The sequence below is a fragment of the Amblyomma americanum genome, chromosome 1 (assembly GCF_052857255.1).
Source record: "Amblyomma americanum isolate KBUSLIRL-KWMA chromosome 1, ASM5285725v1, whole genome shotgun sequence".
NCBI classification, from domain to species: Eukaryota; Metazoa; Arthropoda; class Arachnida; order Ixodida; family Ixodidae; genus Amblyomma; species Amblyomma americanum.
Window position 1 is genome coordinate 558,114,567 of NC_135497.1, and position 19,121 is coordinate 558,133,687.

A 19,121-nucleotide genomic window follows, 5' to 3' on the forward strand; every position below is an offset into this window, starting at 1 on the left:
TCTTCTCCTAGTGTTTTCGTACTTTCACTGGTGAAGTTGTGTCTGAAACACGCCAACTGGCCCACATGGTTACCTGGTTGTACCAGTGTTCTCTTTAACCCATTCATTCACAGTCTTTCAAGTCTGCACTTACTGGCTACTTTTGTAATAGCACTGTTATATTTGTTAACAAATGTTCGCTTTGTATGTGTTTTTCTTTTTGCTTTGCACCCACCCCTTGAGGGAATAAACATGGGCAGAGCAGAATATACTTCTCTCAAGATGTTCTTTTGGGGCTCTTTTCTGATGCTATGCAACCTGGCTTGCACAGACATATCAGGTCCAATGCCAGATGCTTACAGCCCACGGTATGTAGAGGCGGCCTGGTATGCCTGGTGGGAGAAAAGCCAGTTCTTCAAACCTGAATATGGGGTGAGCATTATTGCATGTACCTTTTGTTTTTAAGAAATGACGCATGTTGAGGCACTTGACCGTAACTCCTTGAGCAAGGTGTGGTGGTTTACCTGCTAGTGACAACTTTTGGTGCAGGCAACTGCAGCTTGTATCACAAATGCATTTAAGGGAGTTTGATTGAATGCATCTTTATTGACAGAATTTATGGAGCATGTGGGTGGGCAGCCCACTTGGCACCCCAACCAGCCAGTGCTGGTATCATTATGATCAGGCTCACTGCAGGGCAAAGACCTCTCCGATTAACCCTGTCTTGCACCAGCTACGGCCACCCTGTTCTCGCAAACTTCTTAATTGCATCCGTCCACCTAACTTTCTGCCACCCGCTGCTACGCTTGCGGTCTCCTGGAATCCAATCCGTTACCCGCAAGGACCATAGGCTATCTTGCCTTCGCTTGCTGTCTCCTGGAATCCAATCTGTTACCCGTAAGGACGATAGGTTATCGTGCCTTTGCTTGCGGTCTCCTGGAATCCAATCCGTTACCCATAAGGACCATAGGTTATCTTGCCTTCGCTTGCCGTCTCCTGGAATCCGTTACCCGTAAGGACCATAGGTTATCTTGCCTTCGCTTACATGTCCTGCCCAAGCCCATTTCTTCCTCTTGATTTGGACTGGGATACCGTTAACCAGCGTTTGTTCGCTGATCCACACTGCCCTCTTCCTGTCCCTTAATGTTGCTGCGTCGTCCTCAACTTAAGCTTAACCCTTTTCGTTAGCCTCCACGTTTCTTCCCCATAGGTGAGTACTAATGCGGTACAGCTGTTGTATACTTTTCTATTGAGGGATATTGGTACACTGCCATTCATAATCTGAGAGAACCAGCTGTTCCAGCTGGGCACAATTTCCGGTTCAGTAATCCACTTGGAAAACTGTTGTCATTCCAGCTGGAATTGAAGGTTTCCAGTAGGAAAGCTACGATTTCCATTACAGTATTCCAGCTGGAAATGTGAGCATTTTATCGGCGAACAGGTACATTTAATAATTCATTAATTTATTTGCAACCCACCTGTGGCTTAGAGACCAAGCAGAAGGGCCAAAACTTTTGTACTCTTAATTCTGTTTCTTGCATCGATTCAAAAATGCTTGAAAAATTATAGACCAATCAGCCTACTGTCCATTGCCTGTAAGGTATTTACTAAGGTAATCACTAATATAATCTGGACAACCTTTAGACTTTAATCAACCAAATGATCAGGCAGGCTTTCGTAAAGGATACTCCGCAATGGACCATATTCACACTATCAATCAGGTGATTGAGAAATGCGGAGAATATAACCAACCTCTATATATAGGTTTCATTGATTACAAGAAAGCATCGTTTCTTTTGTTTATGACGGATGTATCACTTGGTGGCATAATTCACACACGATGTAATGGCACTTCAATCAAGTGATAGAGCAATCCAGTCACTGAAGTGATAGAGAAATGCGCAGAGTATGACCAACCCCTATATATAGTCTTCATAGATTATGAGAAAACATTTGACTCAGTGGAAACATCAGCAGTCATGGAGGCATTGCGGAATCAGGGTGTAGAAGTCACGTGAAAATACTGGAAGACATCTATAGCAACTGCACAGCTACCATAGTCCTCCATAAAGCCTGCTATAAAATTCTAGTAAGGAATGGTGTCACACAGGGAGGCACGATCTCGCCAATGCTGTTCACCGCATGTTTACAGGAGGTATTCAGGTGCCTAGATTGGGGACAGTTGGGGATAAGAGTTATAGAGAATATGTTAGTAATCTGCCATTCGCTGATGACATTGTTTTGCCAAATCACTCGAGATGAACTGCAAGGCATGATCAATGAGCTAGACAGGTTGAGCGAAACAGTGGGCCTAAAAATTAATATGCAGAAAACTAATGCTCATTAGACTCTGAAGGGAACAGCAGTTTAGAATTAATAGCGAGGTGCTGGAAGTGGTAAAGGGATACTTAGGGCAGGTAGTGACTACAGATCTGAATCACGAGGGCGAAATAACGAATAAAAATGGGGTGGAGTGCATATGGCAGGTTCTTTCGGGTCATGAATGGCAGTTTACCAATATCCGTCAAAAGAAAAATACGTAACAGCTGTATGTTACCGGTACTCACCTTTGGGGCAGAAATGTGGAGGCTAACGAAAATGGTTCAGGTTAAGTTAAGGATAATGCAATGAGCTATGGGAAGAAAAATGATAGGTGCAATGTTAAGAGTTAATGCTATCCCGGTCACTCAAGAGGAAGAAATGAGCTTCACCAGGGCATGTAATGTGAATGCAAGATAACCGCTGGTCCTTAAGGGTAATGGAGTGCATTCCAAGAGAAGCCAAGCGTAGCAGGCGGTGGCAGAAGGTTAGGTGGGCAGATGAGATTAAGGATTTTGCAGACGTACGTTGGCCGCAGCTGGCACAAGACAGGGTTAATTGGAGACCCATGGGAGAGGCCTTTGCCCTGCAGTGGGCGTAGTCAGGCTGATGAGGATGGTGATGATGGTCCTGTATATCTGATTTCAGCCTTGTCGTGTCTATTTGCCTGCCCCATCTGGATGTGATTTTGCTACCACCTGTTTTATTGCATTATTACAGTGTGTGATACGCTACACACTTGAACGTGGCAGATGAGTAAACTTTACTGGCATAATAGGAGAGACTTGTTTAGCTTATGATGATATTGAAGAGGCTGCTTGTGTCAAACACTTGCTGCTTTGCTGGCTTAGCTTTTCTTTAGGTAGCTAGCATTTTGATACTGTTATTCATTAAAAGCAGGGTGGTTAGTAAATGCTGTTATGCAGTGGTAATTGTGTCAGCAGTGATCAGCTGGTGTTGTATTATGTGAGTATCGCAGTTTGTGTGTGGCTCTCGTGTTACCTGAAGTGTAGCTGCACAAATAGGTGATATCTTAGATAATTTTCTTGATACTTTCGAGTTGGCATGTTTTTTTGGATGGAACCCTGTGAATCGGAAAACTGACACCTGCAGAAGAATCTTGTGTTATAGTTTTGAAACTGTTTTGTCTCCTTTATTTAAGAAACGAGAGAGTTTTATATCATTTGTAAAAAAGAATGCATTGTTTCTAGCTACAGTTGACGCATGATTATTTGAACTCGAGATTAGTTTGAGACATGCATAGTAAGAGGAGCTTTTTTTAATGATGTGAATGAGGCCAAAGCATCAGTTTGAATAAACTCTGCTACACTCTTCAATAAAGTATGCCTGGGATTCGCTTCACTGATATCAACAATTTTTTGAATGCATCTTATAGAAGCTGAGTGTGCCCCTCAAAGGCTGCCGCACTGGGAATTCCCCAGTGGTAGGAGCTTCCTGATGTCTGGCTTATGCTCAAAGGGTGATACTGTTGGCTGCTGTATCAGCACACGATCATTTGGCGCTGGGTGGAGAAAATTGAGAGGCAGCTCTGCCTGTGTAGCTGATGTGTGGTGCCTCTGCAGGGAAGGGATCCCCTGGTGGAGAACCCCAAAGGGCGCTTTGTGATGGTGATCCCGCCACCCAATGTCACTGGCAGCCTGCATTTGGGGCATGCCCTCACCTCAGCTGTTGAAGATGCCATTACCCGCTGGTGAGTGCACTGCTGCACCTGTTTTCCTATATTGGGCTGCTGTGTGTGGCAACTGTATGTGTGTATGAGTCATATTGTTGCGGACTAGGCAGACGAAGCGGCCAGTGCCGTGGGCGGAGGAGCACTCATGCCAGGCCAACCTCTGTAAGTTGGTCCCCGTTGATTCTGATAAATCGGACTGCCTCTGGAGTTCCGCCAAACACCCATGCAAGTCTATGGCGCTGGAAGCTCGTTTATTCGGACACCGCGGGGCTCGCGTCGGTTAATTTGGATGGGTCCCTGAAGGGGCGCCGTGTCGAAGTATGGCGTGCTCGACAGGTGATTATCCATATGTGGTGCGCCGGCCTGAATTGCATATTACATCGCCTCCCACACTCCTCTGATGTGTGCGCAAAGGCAGATGTGTTGACGGTTAGCAGATTCCTGTCCGGCTGTATAGCTTCATTATGGAGCTTCGCCGCCAGCCCGCGGAGACGGCGGTTATCTGCTGCGCGTATCAGTGAGCCAGCCAAGCCGCACATAGTTTGGTATGATCATCTATTGTCTTGTTGCAGATCATTTTTTTTTTTTTTCGTAGGCATCTTGTTGCTCTGGTGCCAGTGCACGCTTCCCTTGCTTCCATCCGCATGGTATTTCTGTTCTTCCAGTGTGCTGAAACTTCGTGCTCGTCATGTGTTGTTCACCGTTTGTGTGGTTAAGCCTCCTCACATGCGATGTCACATGTGAATAAGCTCCAATGCTACTGTTTCGGACACTGAAAGAAGCCGCGGAGACACCTACCATTGTGTAGTAGTTTGCTTCTGCCACTCCCTATACCGTGCATGAATTGAAACATGGCGGAACTACAAGAAGTCGCTGTTGTCATGGAGTTTTCATCTTAAAAGTATATAACTGTTGCCTAGGCCTCCACCAAATAAATTTCGCTTTCATGCGAATGGTTTTGGGTAGTTATGGCAGGGGCCATTTCAACATTAGGATAACTTGGACGTTTTTTTCTGCTTCCTTCAAGTCTGACTTAACGAGATTTTACTGCAAATCATCTCATAGCCATCTGTCATCATACTCGTTCTTCTGCTTGCTGCTACATAACAATATTTGTATATTTTTGTATTTTGTGTTTATTTTCGTAAAATCTGTATACATCGTGAACAATAAAGATTAAAAGAGGAACATTCTACCAAGCTGGATGAGGCAAGAGGCGTTTCAAATACGCCTGACAAGGCCTCGCCTCCTGTTGAGAAACATTGCACTCCCAATGCTCTTTAAAAAAGCCATTGAAGAAATGAGTATGGAAATTACATTGTATCTTTCATCACATGCAGAAAACAAAGCAGTCAAGTAAACTGATCAGGGCATTATATAACTAAAATCAGAATGCTACGAATACAAGAGAATTTCTCTCTAAACAAAGATTACATCACACTGTCAGTTAAATTATTATGATGTCAAAAGGCAAGAAGAAGCAACAGTTGCATATATATATATATATATATATATATATATATATATATATATATATATATATATATATATATATATATATATATATATATATATATATATATATATATAAACACGGTAGTACGAACTTGTCATTACATTCAAAGCTCGTTATTTGAATTGCACTTTGAATTAACTGAAGTTCGAAATGACGAAAAGCAGTCGGGTAGTGAGATTACCCTATTTTATTATTTTAAAATATTCAGAATATTCAGTGATCACCTTTTGCTTTTTTTTTTCTAGAAGGCAACGGCCACCACGTTAATTTTGTTCAGCCACATCTATTCGAGGACTTGCCAATGTAGCATTGGCATCAGCTGAGGCTAAGGTCTTGATCATTCTTCCCTGCGCGAGCCCATCGCTTCTTCTTTACACGAATACGTTGCAGCCCAAACTTATTGGAAGGCCTCTTCTTCGCCTTCAAAACTGAAGAGGAGGGCCGCACTGGAGTCGCGAAGGGCATGCGGCTGGCCCATGACTGCCGCTTTTTGGCCAAAACAGCACAACCTCCGTGACTGGCAAGTGTGAATTCTTGAGTTGCGGAGGTCGAAACCAAAAGTTGCCAGGATGGCTGCATGCACGTTGTCTGATTTTCCAACCTTTTGGCCCCGAGCCAAACTGCTAAGTGAGCTTTTTGGCGATATTCTGTTTCGATAATACACTGCCGTCGACTTCACGCATGGTTTCAGTCTTCTCTTGAGGCATTTTCGCGCAAAAATTACTGCAGACGGACGACATTTCAAAATGTCACACCGCCTAGTTTGACCACAATGGCTGCAACCAATCACACAGAACGGAACACATTGCAGTTCCATGCACGACCGTGTGACATGGGATTTGGAGTGCCGGAGTGACCGGAGTTGCTGTGACATGCATTATTTTCTCCATCTTACCACTGGTCGCGTCATCCATGGCTCAACAACTGAAGCAATGTCACACCATGCAGCCTTTGAGATCGGTGAAACATAGTACAGGCATGTACAAATCTCAGAGGTACTTTCGTATTTGGAGTGCTGGAGACCCTGCGAGTCGCCTGCTTTTCTGTATTTCGATACTGACCGCGTCATCCATCGTGCAACAGCAAAAGCTAACACAGCAAGCTACTGACGTCTTCGAGATCAGCATTTACAAGGAACAACTGGCTACAAATCGCTGAGGTCATGCATAGGTATAACCATGCTGCCGCTAACACAGCCCCCATTTTCGTGGCCTTGCACCAATTTTACCCTCTCCACATCTGCCCCAAGAAGTTGCTCGGGTGAGCGTTGCCGCATACTCAGGCCAGCCCGGGCACGGCGGTCCTTAGTTTGAATTATTCACTCAAGGAAGGAAAACAGTAGCGCTGAAAAACAAACACACAGCAGAAGAACGACGTAGGACAAGCGCTTGTGCTATGTTGTTCTTCTGCTGTGTGTGTTTTTCGGTGCTACTGATTTCCTTCCTCGAGTGCAATGAACCATCTGTAGAGCCCAAATAGAAGTTCTTCCAAACTGCCCAGTCACGTTCAAATTAATGGGCTATATTTTACATAGACTCCAAAGGCGCGCGGATGGACCAAGTCGTAGAGTTGGAATTATCCTGGAATTTAAATTAATGAGGTTTTCATTGTACTCTTGCCATAGACTGGATGCAACGCCACCGGGCTGGAAGTGACAACTAAGCCATAAGTTCGCTGTGCTCAGGCGCCAAGTGGCGCTATGCTATCATATCAATCAACTTTAATCAATCAACTTTATTCAGCATTTTTTGTCCTGAAGAGCAGAAAAAAATGCTAGGGTAGGAGCAAAAAGCCACAAACTCAGTAAGTGTCTATTGTCATCTTACTGAAGACCAGTGATGCAGTGGCAAAGCGTGGCCAACTTAATGAATTATGCAGGGCCTTGTTGGGTAATCCTTGTAATGAACAGCAGCTGGCCCTTTTGAGTTTTAAGCTGCTCAAGTGTTGCGCTATTGGTGTAACACGACCATGCGTCAAGATCTTGGTATATATGGAAGCAGTAGCTGCCTAATTTAGCTTAATGGCTGTTCTTGCTCAAAGCATCATTTTAGAATGTCTGTTAATGATGACCCGGGAATGTGCTGGTAAAAGGAAGCCGTGCATGGCTGGAAGCTTGTTTGTAGCGTAACCAATGTCGAACCAGCGAGCGAGTGTTGTATGTAGTTGGTGATTTTGGGTGCCACTTCTCAGCAGGAAGGAACCAGTGGCCTGAGGCAAAAATACTTGCGTCTTTCTGGGGCCAGGAGACAAGCTGCTGCTCTCTGCATGCGTTGCGCAGCAGCTGTTGTCACCTGGGCATTGGATGCTTCTGCTCCCCCACAGGCACCGGATGAAGGGGCGCACAACACTGTGGAACCCTGGCTGCGACCACGCTGGCATAGCCACCCAGGTGGTGGTTGAAAAAAAGCTGTGGCGTGAAACGTCCAAGACTCGTCATGACATTGGCCGTGAGGCATTTGTGCAACAAGTCTGGAAGTGGAAGGAGGAGTATGTTTGTGTGTTTCTACTTCTGATGTGTGCGGTGGGGAAAGTGCTGGCAGTGGGGGGGTGACGCTTCAGATTGGTGATAAAGTTGGGGTTTTGTGACAGCTCTCTCTTTTGCCACTTGTGTAGCTTGTACAAACATTGGCTCCTGCTCTATTGGGGGTTGCTGTCGCATACCATGTGGAATGGACAAGTGCCCACACGGACAAGCGCTTACTGACAACTCATCTCGTATTGAGGGGAATATGCACAGTATATATGGGAGTGCAGTGGTGGTGCTAGGCAGAGGGCCATAAAAGCGATAAAAGACATGATTATGTGAATCTGCTAAAAAGGTGATGTACAGGGCCAAAGGAAAGTAAAACTAGCCTTACAAAAAGTTCTACTAGAATGCGAGGATGTTTCTAACTAATGCTTTTGGTTTTTCGAGAATCAGAAGAAGGAAATGTACCATGTCACCCCCGCCTCTTTTAGCGGGCAGTTGCACTGCATTTTTTTTTCAGAAAAGGGGATCGAATCTACCAGCAGCTGCGCATGATGGGATGCTCTGTGGACTTTGACCGTGCCACCTTCACCATGGAGCCTGTGAGTGGCAATAGTTGCATTCATTTTGTGTCGTGTACATACTGTAAAACCTCTTCAGAGGACCAGGTCCCTAATTTTTCCAAGGTTGAATTACTGAATGGCCCCAGGCTTTGAGATGGAAACAACTACACTTTGCAGTTCCAAGGAGGGCTGCGAAAGGTGGGCCTCCTCCTCACCACATGTGAGGAATCATCACTTCAGTGAAAGTCGTTTGTGCCAGCTATCTGTTGTTCTTCCAAGTGAAGCATCAGGAATCCTTCCATTTTTTTCTGTTGGCCACGACAGGAAGGGGCGTGTGAATGTCGAAATACGAGGAAGAAATGCCTTTGAACATCTGTTCAGAATGAAAAGCTTGGAAAAGATCAAATGTTGTTTCCTTTATATATTTTTCATTTCATCTATTTCTCCTCAAGGGCCTGAGGGCATTACGGGAGGGGAATTAACATGATGTATTTTTCTTGAACATGGGAAGAGAAAGATACAAAATACAACGGAAGCAAGCAAGAACAAGAAAAAACAAAAAATGCAATAAAAAATGCAGAAATACATCGAAGTGAAACAACAGCAAACAAACAAGAGCAAGAGAAACAAAGATTACACTAAGGCACAGAAATGCAACTAAGCGAGGTAACAAAAGAATACAAAGGGTGCAGTCTATTCAGGATGGCTCAAGTTTTAGCTTATTACGAAATTGAGTTCTATCTGTATTTTTTCACAATAGTATTGAAATAAACAAGCCTAGACTGACTCAGCAGCATACAAATGATAAGACAGTAGGCAACTTGTAATGTGGTTGTGCAGGATCAATGACATAATTGAATCCATGAATTCACACAACATGATGCGTAGTGATTCCTAATGGCTGCATTCCTTGTGCGCAGAAAATGAGCAAGGCGGTGACTGAGGCCTTTGTGCGCCTGCACGACCAAGGGCTCATCTATCGCTGCAACCGGCTAATCAACTGGTCCTGCACCCTGCGTTCGGCCATCTCCGACATTGAGGTTACTGCTGCTCCTCCTATGGTCGCTAGTGCAGTTTAACAGCCAAGGCACCTTTTCTGGAAGTCAGGGAATTGGGAAGAACAGCGCAATGTAAACAGTGTGTCGTGCCTTCTGAAGCAGTGGGGAAGATATGTTTACAGCATCAGAATAAATGCTTCTTAGCTGTGCTGCCATTGTAGGGGAGGCAATGAACTTAGTCCAAAGTTCAACAAACAATTGTCTGGCGAGGAGAGACCATTTTTCTTCCTTTTGGTGAGCACTAGCTTTAACAGGCATGCTAGGATTGTGGTGCAGTCACCACGTTGAACCTATTGTGAGTGAGATGAAGGAAGTGGTAAAGAAGCAGTAGCAGCACATATGCTTCAAAAGCTGTAGAAACGCGGGGACGTGTTTGAGGCCAAATTTCAAAGTACCCAAATCTTGTCGCAAAACCATTTTGGGATAAGCATTGCCAAATGCATGGTACCTATTGGAGTTAAATGTGCGGCATTGATGAAGGTTTGGCATAAAGGGTAAGCTCATTACAGAATTAAACTTTGGGCTACTGATCAGTGAACAAACTCGGCACTTGGCAAGTAATAAGAGTTGCAAGATGCATATGGCATAATGTGTGCTGCACAAATTCTGAATAATTGCTTGAGTCGCATGGTGCACTTATTGTAGACAGTGCTTGTTGCGGTAGTGCTTATTTTGGTGGCTGGAAAATGAGTTTTTTTTTTTTAAAACCATTAGGTTGACAAAAGAGAGCTTCCTGGCCGCACGCTGCTCCCCGTGCCAGGCTATAAGGACAAGGTGGAGTTTGGTGTACTCATCTCGTTCGCCTACAAGGTGGAAGGTTCAGGTCAGTGTGCCTTTTTTTTTTTTAAAGATGCTTTGCGCATTCTTGCTTGCAGTGCTGCAAATGTTTGGTAATGGATGGATGCACTGCATAGGGAGTGTGTCAACAGGACAAGAGTGCGGGACAAGAGTGCCGCAGAGGAATCAAATGAGGATGAAACTTCGGAGCCAGCACCCATAAGCGCGCCTGTAGCAGTGGTCTCAGAAGAACCAGTGCATAAAGACTACGGACAAGAAACAAAGAGGCCGACACAGACAGAAGCGCTGAACTTTCAACTTTATTTCGGAGGAATTATTACAACGTATTTATACAGTAACCTGTCGGAGGCAATGACACACAAGCAGAGCAAAACAATATTTTGATCTGACAATGACTCAGGAATTAAAAGAAGTGGCACTGGCAACTAGGAAGCAATAACCAACATAGCTCTCTACTGTAAAATATCAAGGAAAGAAATAAAGAAAGCAATAAAAGGAAATTTGAAGATGAATGGCCAACAAGGAACACGCCATAAACAAGCAGTGATTAAAACATGGTCATGAAGCTAAAAACGATAAAAGGTATGAAAGGTATAACGAGTTAAAAGGCCAAAAAGAAACACGGCAAAAAGATAAAGCTAAGCTATACATGGAGATAAACTATAAGATGTGGTCAAATGTGAAGAAAGTGCTAAAGAAACAGTAGACATGGTGGGAGGGTTGCACAACTAATGCCTTGAATTTTGTGTCAGATAGGCAAGTTCTTTTTCTGATAAACAGAAGGCTTGCTAATGCTGTTGTCATTTAATGATACTATGTTGACTGCTGCAATGATCTCACGGGGCATCTTGTTTCTGCTCCTTGCTATTAGTACTATAGTTTTTTCAAATTGGGGCAAGCAGCCTGTTTCCACAGCTTCACAATCGCGACAATGAATACCAATGTGGCGGCACTTTTGAACGCTTACATTGTAGTCATGCTCCTTTAGTCTTTCATTTAGGCATCGTCCAGCCTGACCAATATATTGCTTACCTCAATACAGTGGAATAGAATAAACATCCGAATCTGTGCACTGCACGAAACTCTGTTGGTGCTGAATACCGAACTTACTTGTCTTTTTCCGTGGTTCATTGACCCGTTTGCAAAGCCGGGAAAGTTTCTGAGGAGCACTAAAGATGACCTCAACACCAACTCGTTTTCCATTTTTTTTTTCATATTGTGCGAAATGCGATGCAAGTAGGGCATAACGACTACCTTCTTATTGGTGGTCTATGTGGGAGTAGGCTGTTTTGATTTTCTGAGCATTGCTTCTGCAACTGAGGCCAAAAGCTTGGTTGGGTAACCTGTTTATTGTTTGCATTAAAAAGCTCGTTTCCATTTCGTGATCATGAGATTTTATTAGCGCGTTTCTAAAAATTCCTTGGATCACATTTCTTTTTGCTAACTTGGAGTGAGCTGAGTCAAACTGAAGAATTGGTTTTTTGCCCCTTGGCTCATAAGACCAGCAAAGGTGATCCATCCTGCAATGAATGCTCAATTCCAAAAATCTTAAAAACCCATTTTCTGGCAGTTCATGCGTCAAAGTTAAAGGTGATAAACATTCTGAGAAAATGGCCAAAGCCTTTGCGAATTCAACTTGAAAGGTACCTTGATTGCAGTCAAGAAGCACAAGATAGTCAACAAAACGAAAACTTTTTTCACATTTGTGCCTTCAAAATGACTGTTCACTATTTTGTCTAGTTTAGCCAAATACAAGTCACTTAAGGGGGGATGCTACTCGGAAAACCTTTTCTTTAATTTGTCACATCTCAATGAAACTTGCACCATTTAAAGAGTTTGAGCTGCTCTTTTCGAATATGCTCTTAGTTTTTTGATAGCTCATTTGGTTCATTTCTTGCAAACCATACAATGCTAGAAACAATGCATGTTTGTGCACACTTGGGTGATTGCAGGAAGCACAGCAGAACACTAAAATTTAGCTCATATTGCCCCCAGTGAACAGTAGAATTCAATAAAGCATAAAAATACAGTCTTCCCTCGCTGTTCTCTTCTAGAAAAAATTTCAAATGTGAAGTTTCAGTTTTACCATTCCCAACAAGGAAACTTTTGAAATTATCTTACTGAATATGTTTGGTAAAAGCTCTGAAAGTAGTTTCTTTGAATTCAGGACATGCTAAAGCATAACCATGCCAATTTTTATTGTGATTGGACTACAAAAAGTGCTCAAAGTTTGGTGCACAAACTCTAAAAATGGGACAAAATGAGGAACAGAGAAAAACGCGTTTGAAAGTTAAAAAACATGTTTACTAGTGTACTATTCATTCAGTGTTGATGAAATTTGCACAGAGCATTAGCAAGACTGTCTCAGAAGAGGGCACAAAGCTAGAAGGCACCAGCCCCATACGTTGGCCCCTCACAGTCTCTGCGGGCTGGCTCCTCCAGACGGGCCTTCTTCGTTACGTTGCGGCGATGGGCCCTAGCCTCTGCAGTTGCCTTTGTGGACATGCTTGATATGCGCCTCTTGTCCACCTCCTTGCTTAGAGAAAGCAGTGCTTTTGATGGTAGAATGCCAAGCTCCTGTAGCACTTCCTCGAAGCCTGTGTGCCCTTTATTGAACCAAAGGACGGCAATTGCCGTCGCTGTCTCAACCACAGTTCGTGTTGCGAATTTCGTCTTGGGGCACAGCAGCCAAATTTTGCTATTGAGCGACTCGGCTGCATTTTGTGTTTGTCCTTTCACACAGCGCTGCAGCAGCTTCTCATCAGTCAACCTCTTATAGATTGGCAGCACAGCCTTCCCTTGGGAAACACTCAGGATGGGAGTGTGGACTGGTGCTGGCTGACCCAAAGCTAGTGCCTGCTTGTGCTTGCACCAAGACATCTCTCCATCTGGGCAAAATTTGTGGCTGCTGGCACCATCCCTTGAACAGGAATGGAAGTAGGACGCCCAGGCAGCACAGTACATATCCCTTACGTTTCCTCTGTTGCTGGTGATAGCAACTTGGAAATAGCCTTGCAGTTTGGCAATTGTTTTATCTTTGAGCTTCTCTCCTCCTGGGAACTTTGCCTTCCGGAGTGCAGTGCCAAGTTTCTTTGCGACGTGGTTTGTGCAGTCTTCTTTTTGCACAGGAACACTCCCGTAGATGTCCAGCTCTGCCACGGCAGCATAGGCTTTGCGGTCCCCGTCCGACAGGAACGTTGTATACTTGAGAGGTGTGGCATACAGGTCTGTCCTCTTCCAGATTCTTAGGGCAGCCTCAGTCTCCATCGCGTGTGCCGAGCAGGTTGCGTTTTTCTCACACACAGGTGTGTGAAAGGCCTGCCAGATTTGTTCTTCATCCTCTAGTGCCTTGTGCCTGCTACAGCTAAGGCAGTAGTTGGAAAGAACTTCAAAGTCTAGGCACAGCCCTGTCAGAAGAGAGATGGCTGTGCCCACACCATTGTGGCTTTTGTGGCCTCTTTTCTGCCACGTTCCGTCGAACATGACTGCGACGTTCGTGGATCCTGCCTCGGCTGCAGTCAGCTGTCTGGCTTGTTCAAGGTTTTCGGCGGCAGCTTTCGTGGCGGCAGCATGCAATTTTTTGCCAATAGCAGCAAAAGCCCTGTGGTGCACCGGTTTCGCAAAACCCATAATCGCACAAAACCGCAAAAGCTGTTCATGTCCGACGCCGATCGCGTGCGCAGCGACCACGGACTTCACGTTCACGGCGAAGGCATCCCGTGCACTGCCGCTGGCGGACGCCTCGTCACTGCCTTTGCACGATTGAGATATGCGGCTCGACGAATATGTTGATGAAAGAACAGCTGTCCGACACGCGTCATTTTGGCAGTAGAGTTCTAAGAATGCTGCGAGTCCTTTCCGTTTTGCGGCCGATTCTCTGACAGAGAGATCGCATCGTCCGCAGGCGGAGCACGCCGCGCCGCTGACGAGGTCATGCAACATGCCAATCTCACAGATAAATGTGCTTCCGCGCTCGTTTTCACCCTTGTTATGGTCGTCGAACATCTTTAACTTTCGCTCAGATGCACTCACAAAGTCATCGATGCTCCGCAAGAAGAGTGAATGATCCAAATCGGGTGCATCGCCGTTGCCGCGGTTAGGCCTAACAGCAGACGAACCTCCCGCCACCGGAGCTCTACGCTTGCGCTTGGGGCGTCTTCCTTTATATTGATGCCTCGTCAGGAACTTGCGTGAACGAAAATTTCGTTTTTCGACCACATCCATGGCGTATGAAGGAAAAAAACCCGGGCAGAAGCGTTGGTTCACGTCTTGGTGGCGGCAGAAAGAAGAGCTTCTGCGTCCGACTGCCGTGCGTTGAAATCTTCGCAGCCAATGGTAGGGCTCCGATCATGCCACGTGATTTAAAGGGCCAGTCGCGACGCTCGACTCGGGCGAGAAACGATCTTTTTTTTTCGTATTTCTATCAAGAATGTGCCGCTACCGAAGTGGCTTCTGGTAGAATAGGGTTGGGCCTACTTTCCCGCAAAAATTCAAGAGCGGGCGACGCTGTGGCGCGAAATGCCGCGTTCCCGAAATTCAGTCAAATTCGCACTTTCACGAGCCACCGCGAGTGCTTTAATTGCATTTTTTATTAACTTCCAATTGATTATCGGCGTTGATTTTTTTATACATAAAAGAAGAGGCTTGGAGGAATACAAAACACAAGAAAACACAAAATCGGCTTTTTCCAAAAAAGTCGCGGTTTTTTCAGTCGCATCTCCCCTTAATAACGGGGCGGTGACAGAGCCAATGCAGATACCTTGCTTTTGGAGGAAAATATTATCATCCCATGCTGCAAAAGTTGATTTTAGATAAGCTGTTAAAAGTTCCAGGAAACCTTCTACTGGTATGCTGCTGTCATTTTGAAAAGATACTGGACCAAACTTGTCGATGCATTTGTTGATACACTTCAGTATGTCGCCACGAGGAATGGAATAAAATAAGTCTTTTACGTCGACTGAAAATCCTAAAATCTGTTTATTGTGTTGAAGCTTTAAAAATTCAACTACTTGTCCAGCATGCTTGACTAAAAAAGGATCATCCAGAACTAATTTCATTAGCTGATGCTGCAAAAAGGTGCCAGCACATTTTTGTTTTGCCAAGTACCGGTTTCAGAAACTATGACCCTAACAAGGACCACCAGGCTTGTGCGTCTTGGCCATGAAAAACATGTTTAGAGAAAGCTTTTCGCTGTTTTTTATAGCATTGTCGAGTTTTAACAAATTCATGCTATTGCACAGTTTCTTCACTGGCTTTTTGGCTTTGGAAATCGAAGCTAAACGATGCCTGTCAAAAGAAGCGTTGATTGCCTCAGATTCTTTACAGTGGTAAACATGTCTAGGTAGAACACAGCATCCTCCTCCTTTTTTGGCAGCCAGTAACACTAAGTTCTTTTCTTTCAAAAAGTCTACAGTTCTTTGTAAAGGAAGCTTTGTGCCTTTACCTTCACACCATGCCAGCATGTCCGCTCCTTCAGATATGCGGGAAACACTCCTGACAGTAGGCAGCAGTTCCGGAGCGGATAGTCTTGGTTCGATGGCAAACTTCGGTCCTCGGCTAAGTAAGCGACGAACATCCTCAGGTAGAGAAACACCTTCAGCGAGATGAACTGGATTCTTTGCGGCCGGTTTTTTCTTGGGAACTTGTGCTCGAAGTTGGGGCAGAACCTCTTGCCACAGAAATTCCATACTCCTGCCGATGATGCCGGAGAACTGAAGCCAGCTGTCCCCTGAGCCTGACACTGGCGAGGACGGTTTCAACAGTAGTTGCAGGAAATCCTTGTGAAGACGTGCTTGGTGCTGCCACTCAGACCGGAGCATCTTACAAAGACGGATGCCATGGTTGGTACTAGAGGGAGCAATGCCTCCTAACAGGCGCAAAATTTCAGGTGGTAGGAACTTGTGCCTTATGCAAAAACAAAAGGGTCTTGCTTTGCAGGTGGCAACTGCTCACAGGGCTACTGCTTGAGAAGGATGAACAGCAAACGATGAAAAAGAGCCCATTGTAATAGAAATGTATTTCAGCAAAACTTGTTGGGCTAGTTTGCAGGCTATAATTTCAGAAGAACCAGTGCAAAAAGACAACAGACAAGAAACAAGGAGGCCGACACACAGAAGCACTGAACTTTCAACTTTATTTCGGAGGAATTATTACAACGTATTTATACAGTAACCTGTCAGAGGCAATGACGCACAAGCAGAGCAAAACAATATTTTGATCGGACAATGACTCGGGAATTAAAAGAAGAGGCTGTGGCAACAAGCAAGCAATAACCAACATAGCTCTTTTCTATAAAATATCAAGGAAAGAAATAAAGAAAGCAATAAAAGAAATTTGAAGATGAATGGCCAACATGGAACATTCCATAAACAAGCAGTGATAAAAACATGGTCATGAAGCTAAAAATGATAAAAGGTATAAAAGTATAACGAGTTAAAAGGCCAAAAAGAAACATGGCAAAAAGATAAAGCTAAGCTATACATGCAGGTCAACTATAAGATGTGGTCAAATGTGAAGAAAGTGCTAAAAACCAGTAGACATGGTGGGAGGGTTGCAGAGCTAATGCCTCGAATTTCATGTCAGATAGGCAAGTTCTTTTTCTGATAGAGAAACAGAAGGCTTGCTAATGCAGTTGTCATTGCAGTTGTCATTTAATGATACTATGTTGACTGCTTCAGTGATCTCACGGGGCGTCTTGTTTCTGTTCCTCGCTATTACTATAGTTTTTTCAAATTGGGGCAAACAGCCTGTTTCCACTGCTTCACAATCCCGACACCTTAGATCCTTGACAAAGAGTGCAGTGACGAAGCTACTGTTGCGCATGTGTGCGCAGAACGTACAGTTTGCATCCCCTTATGTAAACTGCTTGAGCAGAACATTTGGCTTCAAATCACCTTGCAGCAGCTGGTTGCTTTTTGATGCAACCTTTGCACGGAAGTACAGGTGCATAACCCTAGGAGCTAGGCGGGAACTAGCACTTTAACTGAAAACTATTGCTTACTGTCTGATTTAAGTTTCAACGCTCAGTGCGCACTGCTAGGCCGCTCTACGCAAACGTGATGGATACTGGACTCGGCTGTCTGAGCGCTGCCTGCATGCGGCCAAAGTGCAGAAGGCGGAGATACAATAGGGCAGGCGACGGCACACCTCGTGACTACTATTAAAACTTTTCAAATTGCTATCATTTGTTGATCGCCGGCCGTGTAGAGTAGTTTCAAGCAGCCTCTTTTTCGTGCTCACCACGCTTTGCTTCTACTTGTGATGCTTTGCCCTGCCGGCAGACACACCCGCACTGATTGAACTTGTAGCCTCTCAGGGCGCTTGGCTGGTGGTTAAGTGCCATTTCAGTGCCACTGTTGTTTTTTGGGGGTCGACACTATTTTTGAAGGGCTGGGACACGGTCAGTGCCCTAGGGGGTAAGCGCACGTTTTTAGTCTTCGGAGGTTAGTTTAAGGTGCCTATCCATGGTAAAACAGCACGGAAAAACACGAGGACGGAACAAACACGACGACACGAGCGCTGACTTTCAACTGGTGATTTATTACGCACGTTTGTACATATATTAATCCCGCCGAACACTAAACAGAACAATGTCTAACGTATCGTTTGTCTAACGTAACGTTTAACAGAAGGAAACACGCAATACCAAAATGAGGTGTCTATAGTAGTTCTTTAAAGGGCACTTATGTCTTTACCCAACCAGCAGTCTCCAACTTGTTGCAGCGTGGTGAAGCATACCATCTCGTGCGTCCTTCCCTGGAATAGGCATCAGTAATTTGGAATTTCTACCAAATCACCCTAACCAATCTACTTGAAGCTGTTCAGAATAAAGCAGCTCGGTTCATCTTCTTTTCCTACTCTCGATTCCAAAGTGTTTCTTCTCTGAAAGTAACGCTCAACATGGCGTCACTGGCAGTGCACAGGAAATTCGCTAGATTATCTTTTTATTCACACACACCATCACAGCAACACATCATTTGCCTGATCGCATATTTTGCCACCACCTAATCCCCCACAGCGCATCGATCATGCCTACAAAGTTCTGAACACTGAAATGCTGGCAGACGGCGGACAAAGGGAGGACGAGGATACCCGCCGGATACCCGCCGTCTCGGTGGCTGAAAAAAATGTAAAAAAAATGCAGTGTACACCCCCCCCCCCCCCCCCTCGTCGCATGCAAGGGAACGCAATAAGAAACCTGCCATTATTCCCTACGTACACCAGGTTTCTCACAACCTAAAAAGGATTGGACGAAAAGTAGGAGTGAACGTTGTTTTTTTCAGCCCCTCACCACCTCTCTAGACTCTGCAGGAGAGTGAACGGTACCGGCGAAAAAGTTTGCAAATGCACAGTTCGGCATCGTAATCCTTTCGTAAGTTGCAGCACAGGAGTTGTGTACTCGATCCTTTTGTCTTGTGGCAGGGAATACATTAGCCGGACTGGTTGATGTATTAATAACAGATTTCTCAGACACACCTCTAATTCTAGCAACTTAGCCGTCCACGTTCGTGACTGTAGTCCTTGTCGCAGGCACCCTCCGATGTATAAGGCAACAAAAATTCTGGCAAAGAGCAGCAACCAACTCACTCGAGAGATAATTGAGGCAGGTTTCATCAACAAGCAACAAGACGTCTGCGTCAGTACACCCTCAGTAGCCCTGTTGGAAAAAGATTCACTTTAAATTCTTGGCGCCGTGGTTTCATACGCGGCTCCTTTTCACAACCCATTC

At 44.8% G+C, this 19,121-nt stretch overlaps 2 protein-coding genes across 2 annotated transcripts in view; one reads left to right on the forward strand and one right to left on the reverse strand.

The window, feature by feature from the left end:
* Positions 1-19,121, forward strand: part of ValRS (Valyl-tRNA synthetase) — a 359,853-nt gene that overhangs the window by 1,723 nt on the left and 339,009 nt on the right. The window contains exons 3-8 of the mRNA XM_077651139.1: positions 311-411; positions 3,882-4,009; positions 7,830-7,994; positions 8,495-8,576; positions 9,458-9,577; positions 10,310-10,418. Coding sequence (XP_077507265.1) covers positions 311-411; positions 3,882-4,009; positions 7,830-7,994; positions 8,495-8,576; positions 9,458-9,577; positions 10,310-10,418 — 705 coding nt within the window. The remainder of the gene's footprint in view (positions 1-310; positions 412-3,881; positions 4,010-7,829; positions 7,995-8,494; positions 8,577-9,457; positions 9,578-10,309; positions 10,419-19,121) is intronic.
* On the reverse strand, positions 12,638-14,759 carry LOC144116363 (uncharacterized). Its single transcript, XM_077651140.1, has one exon. It carries the CDS (start codon positions 14,615-14,617, stop codon positions 12,776-12,778), a length of 1,842 nt encoding a protein of 613 aa, XP_077507266.1. The 5' UTR covers positions 14,618-14,759; the 3' UTR covers positions 12,638-12,775.

Excerpts from the sequence above, each read along its gene's own strand:
- LOC144116363 (XM_077651140.1), bottom strand. The coding sequence starts at position 14,617 with ATGGATGTGGTCGAAAAACGAAATTTTCGTTCACGCAAGTTCCTGACG.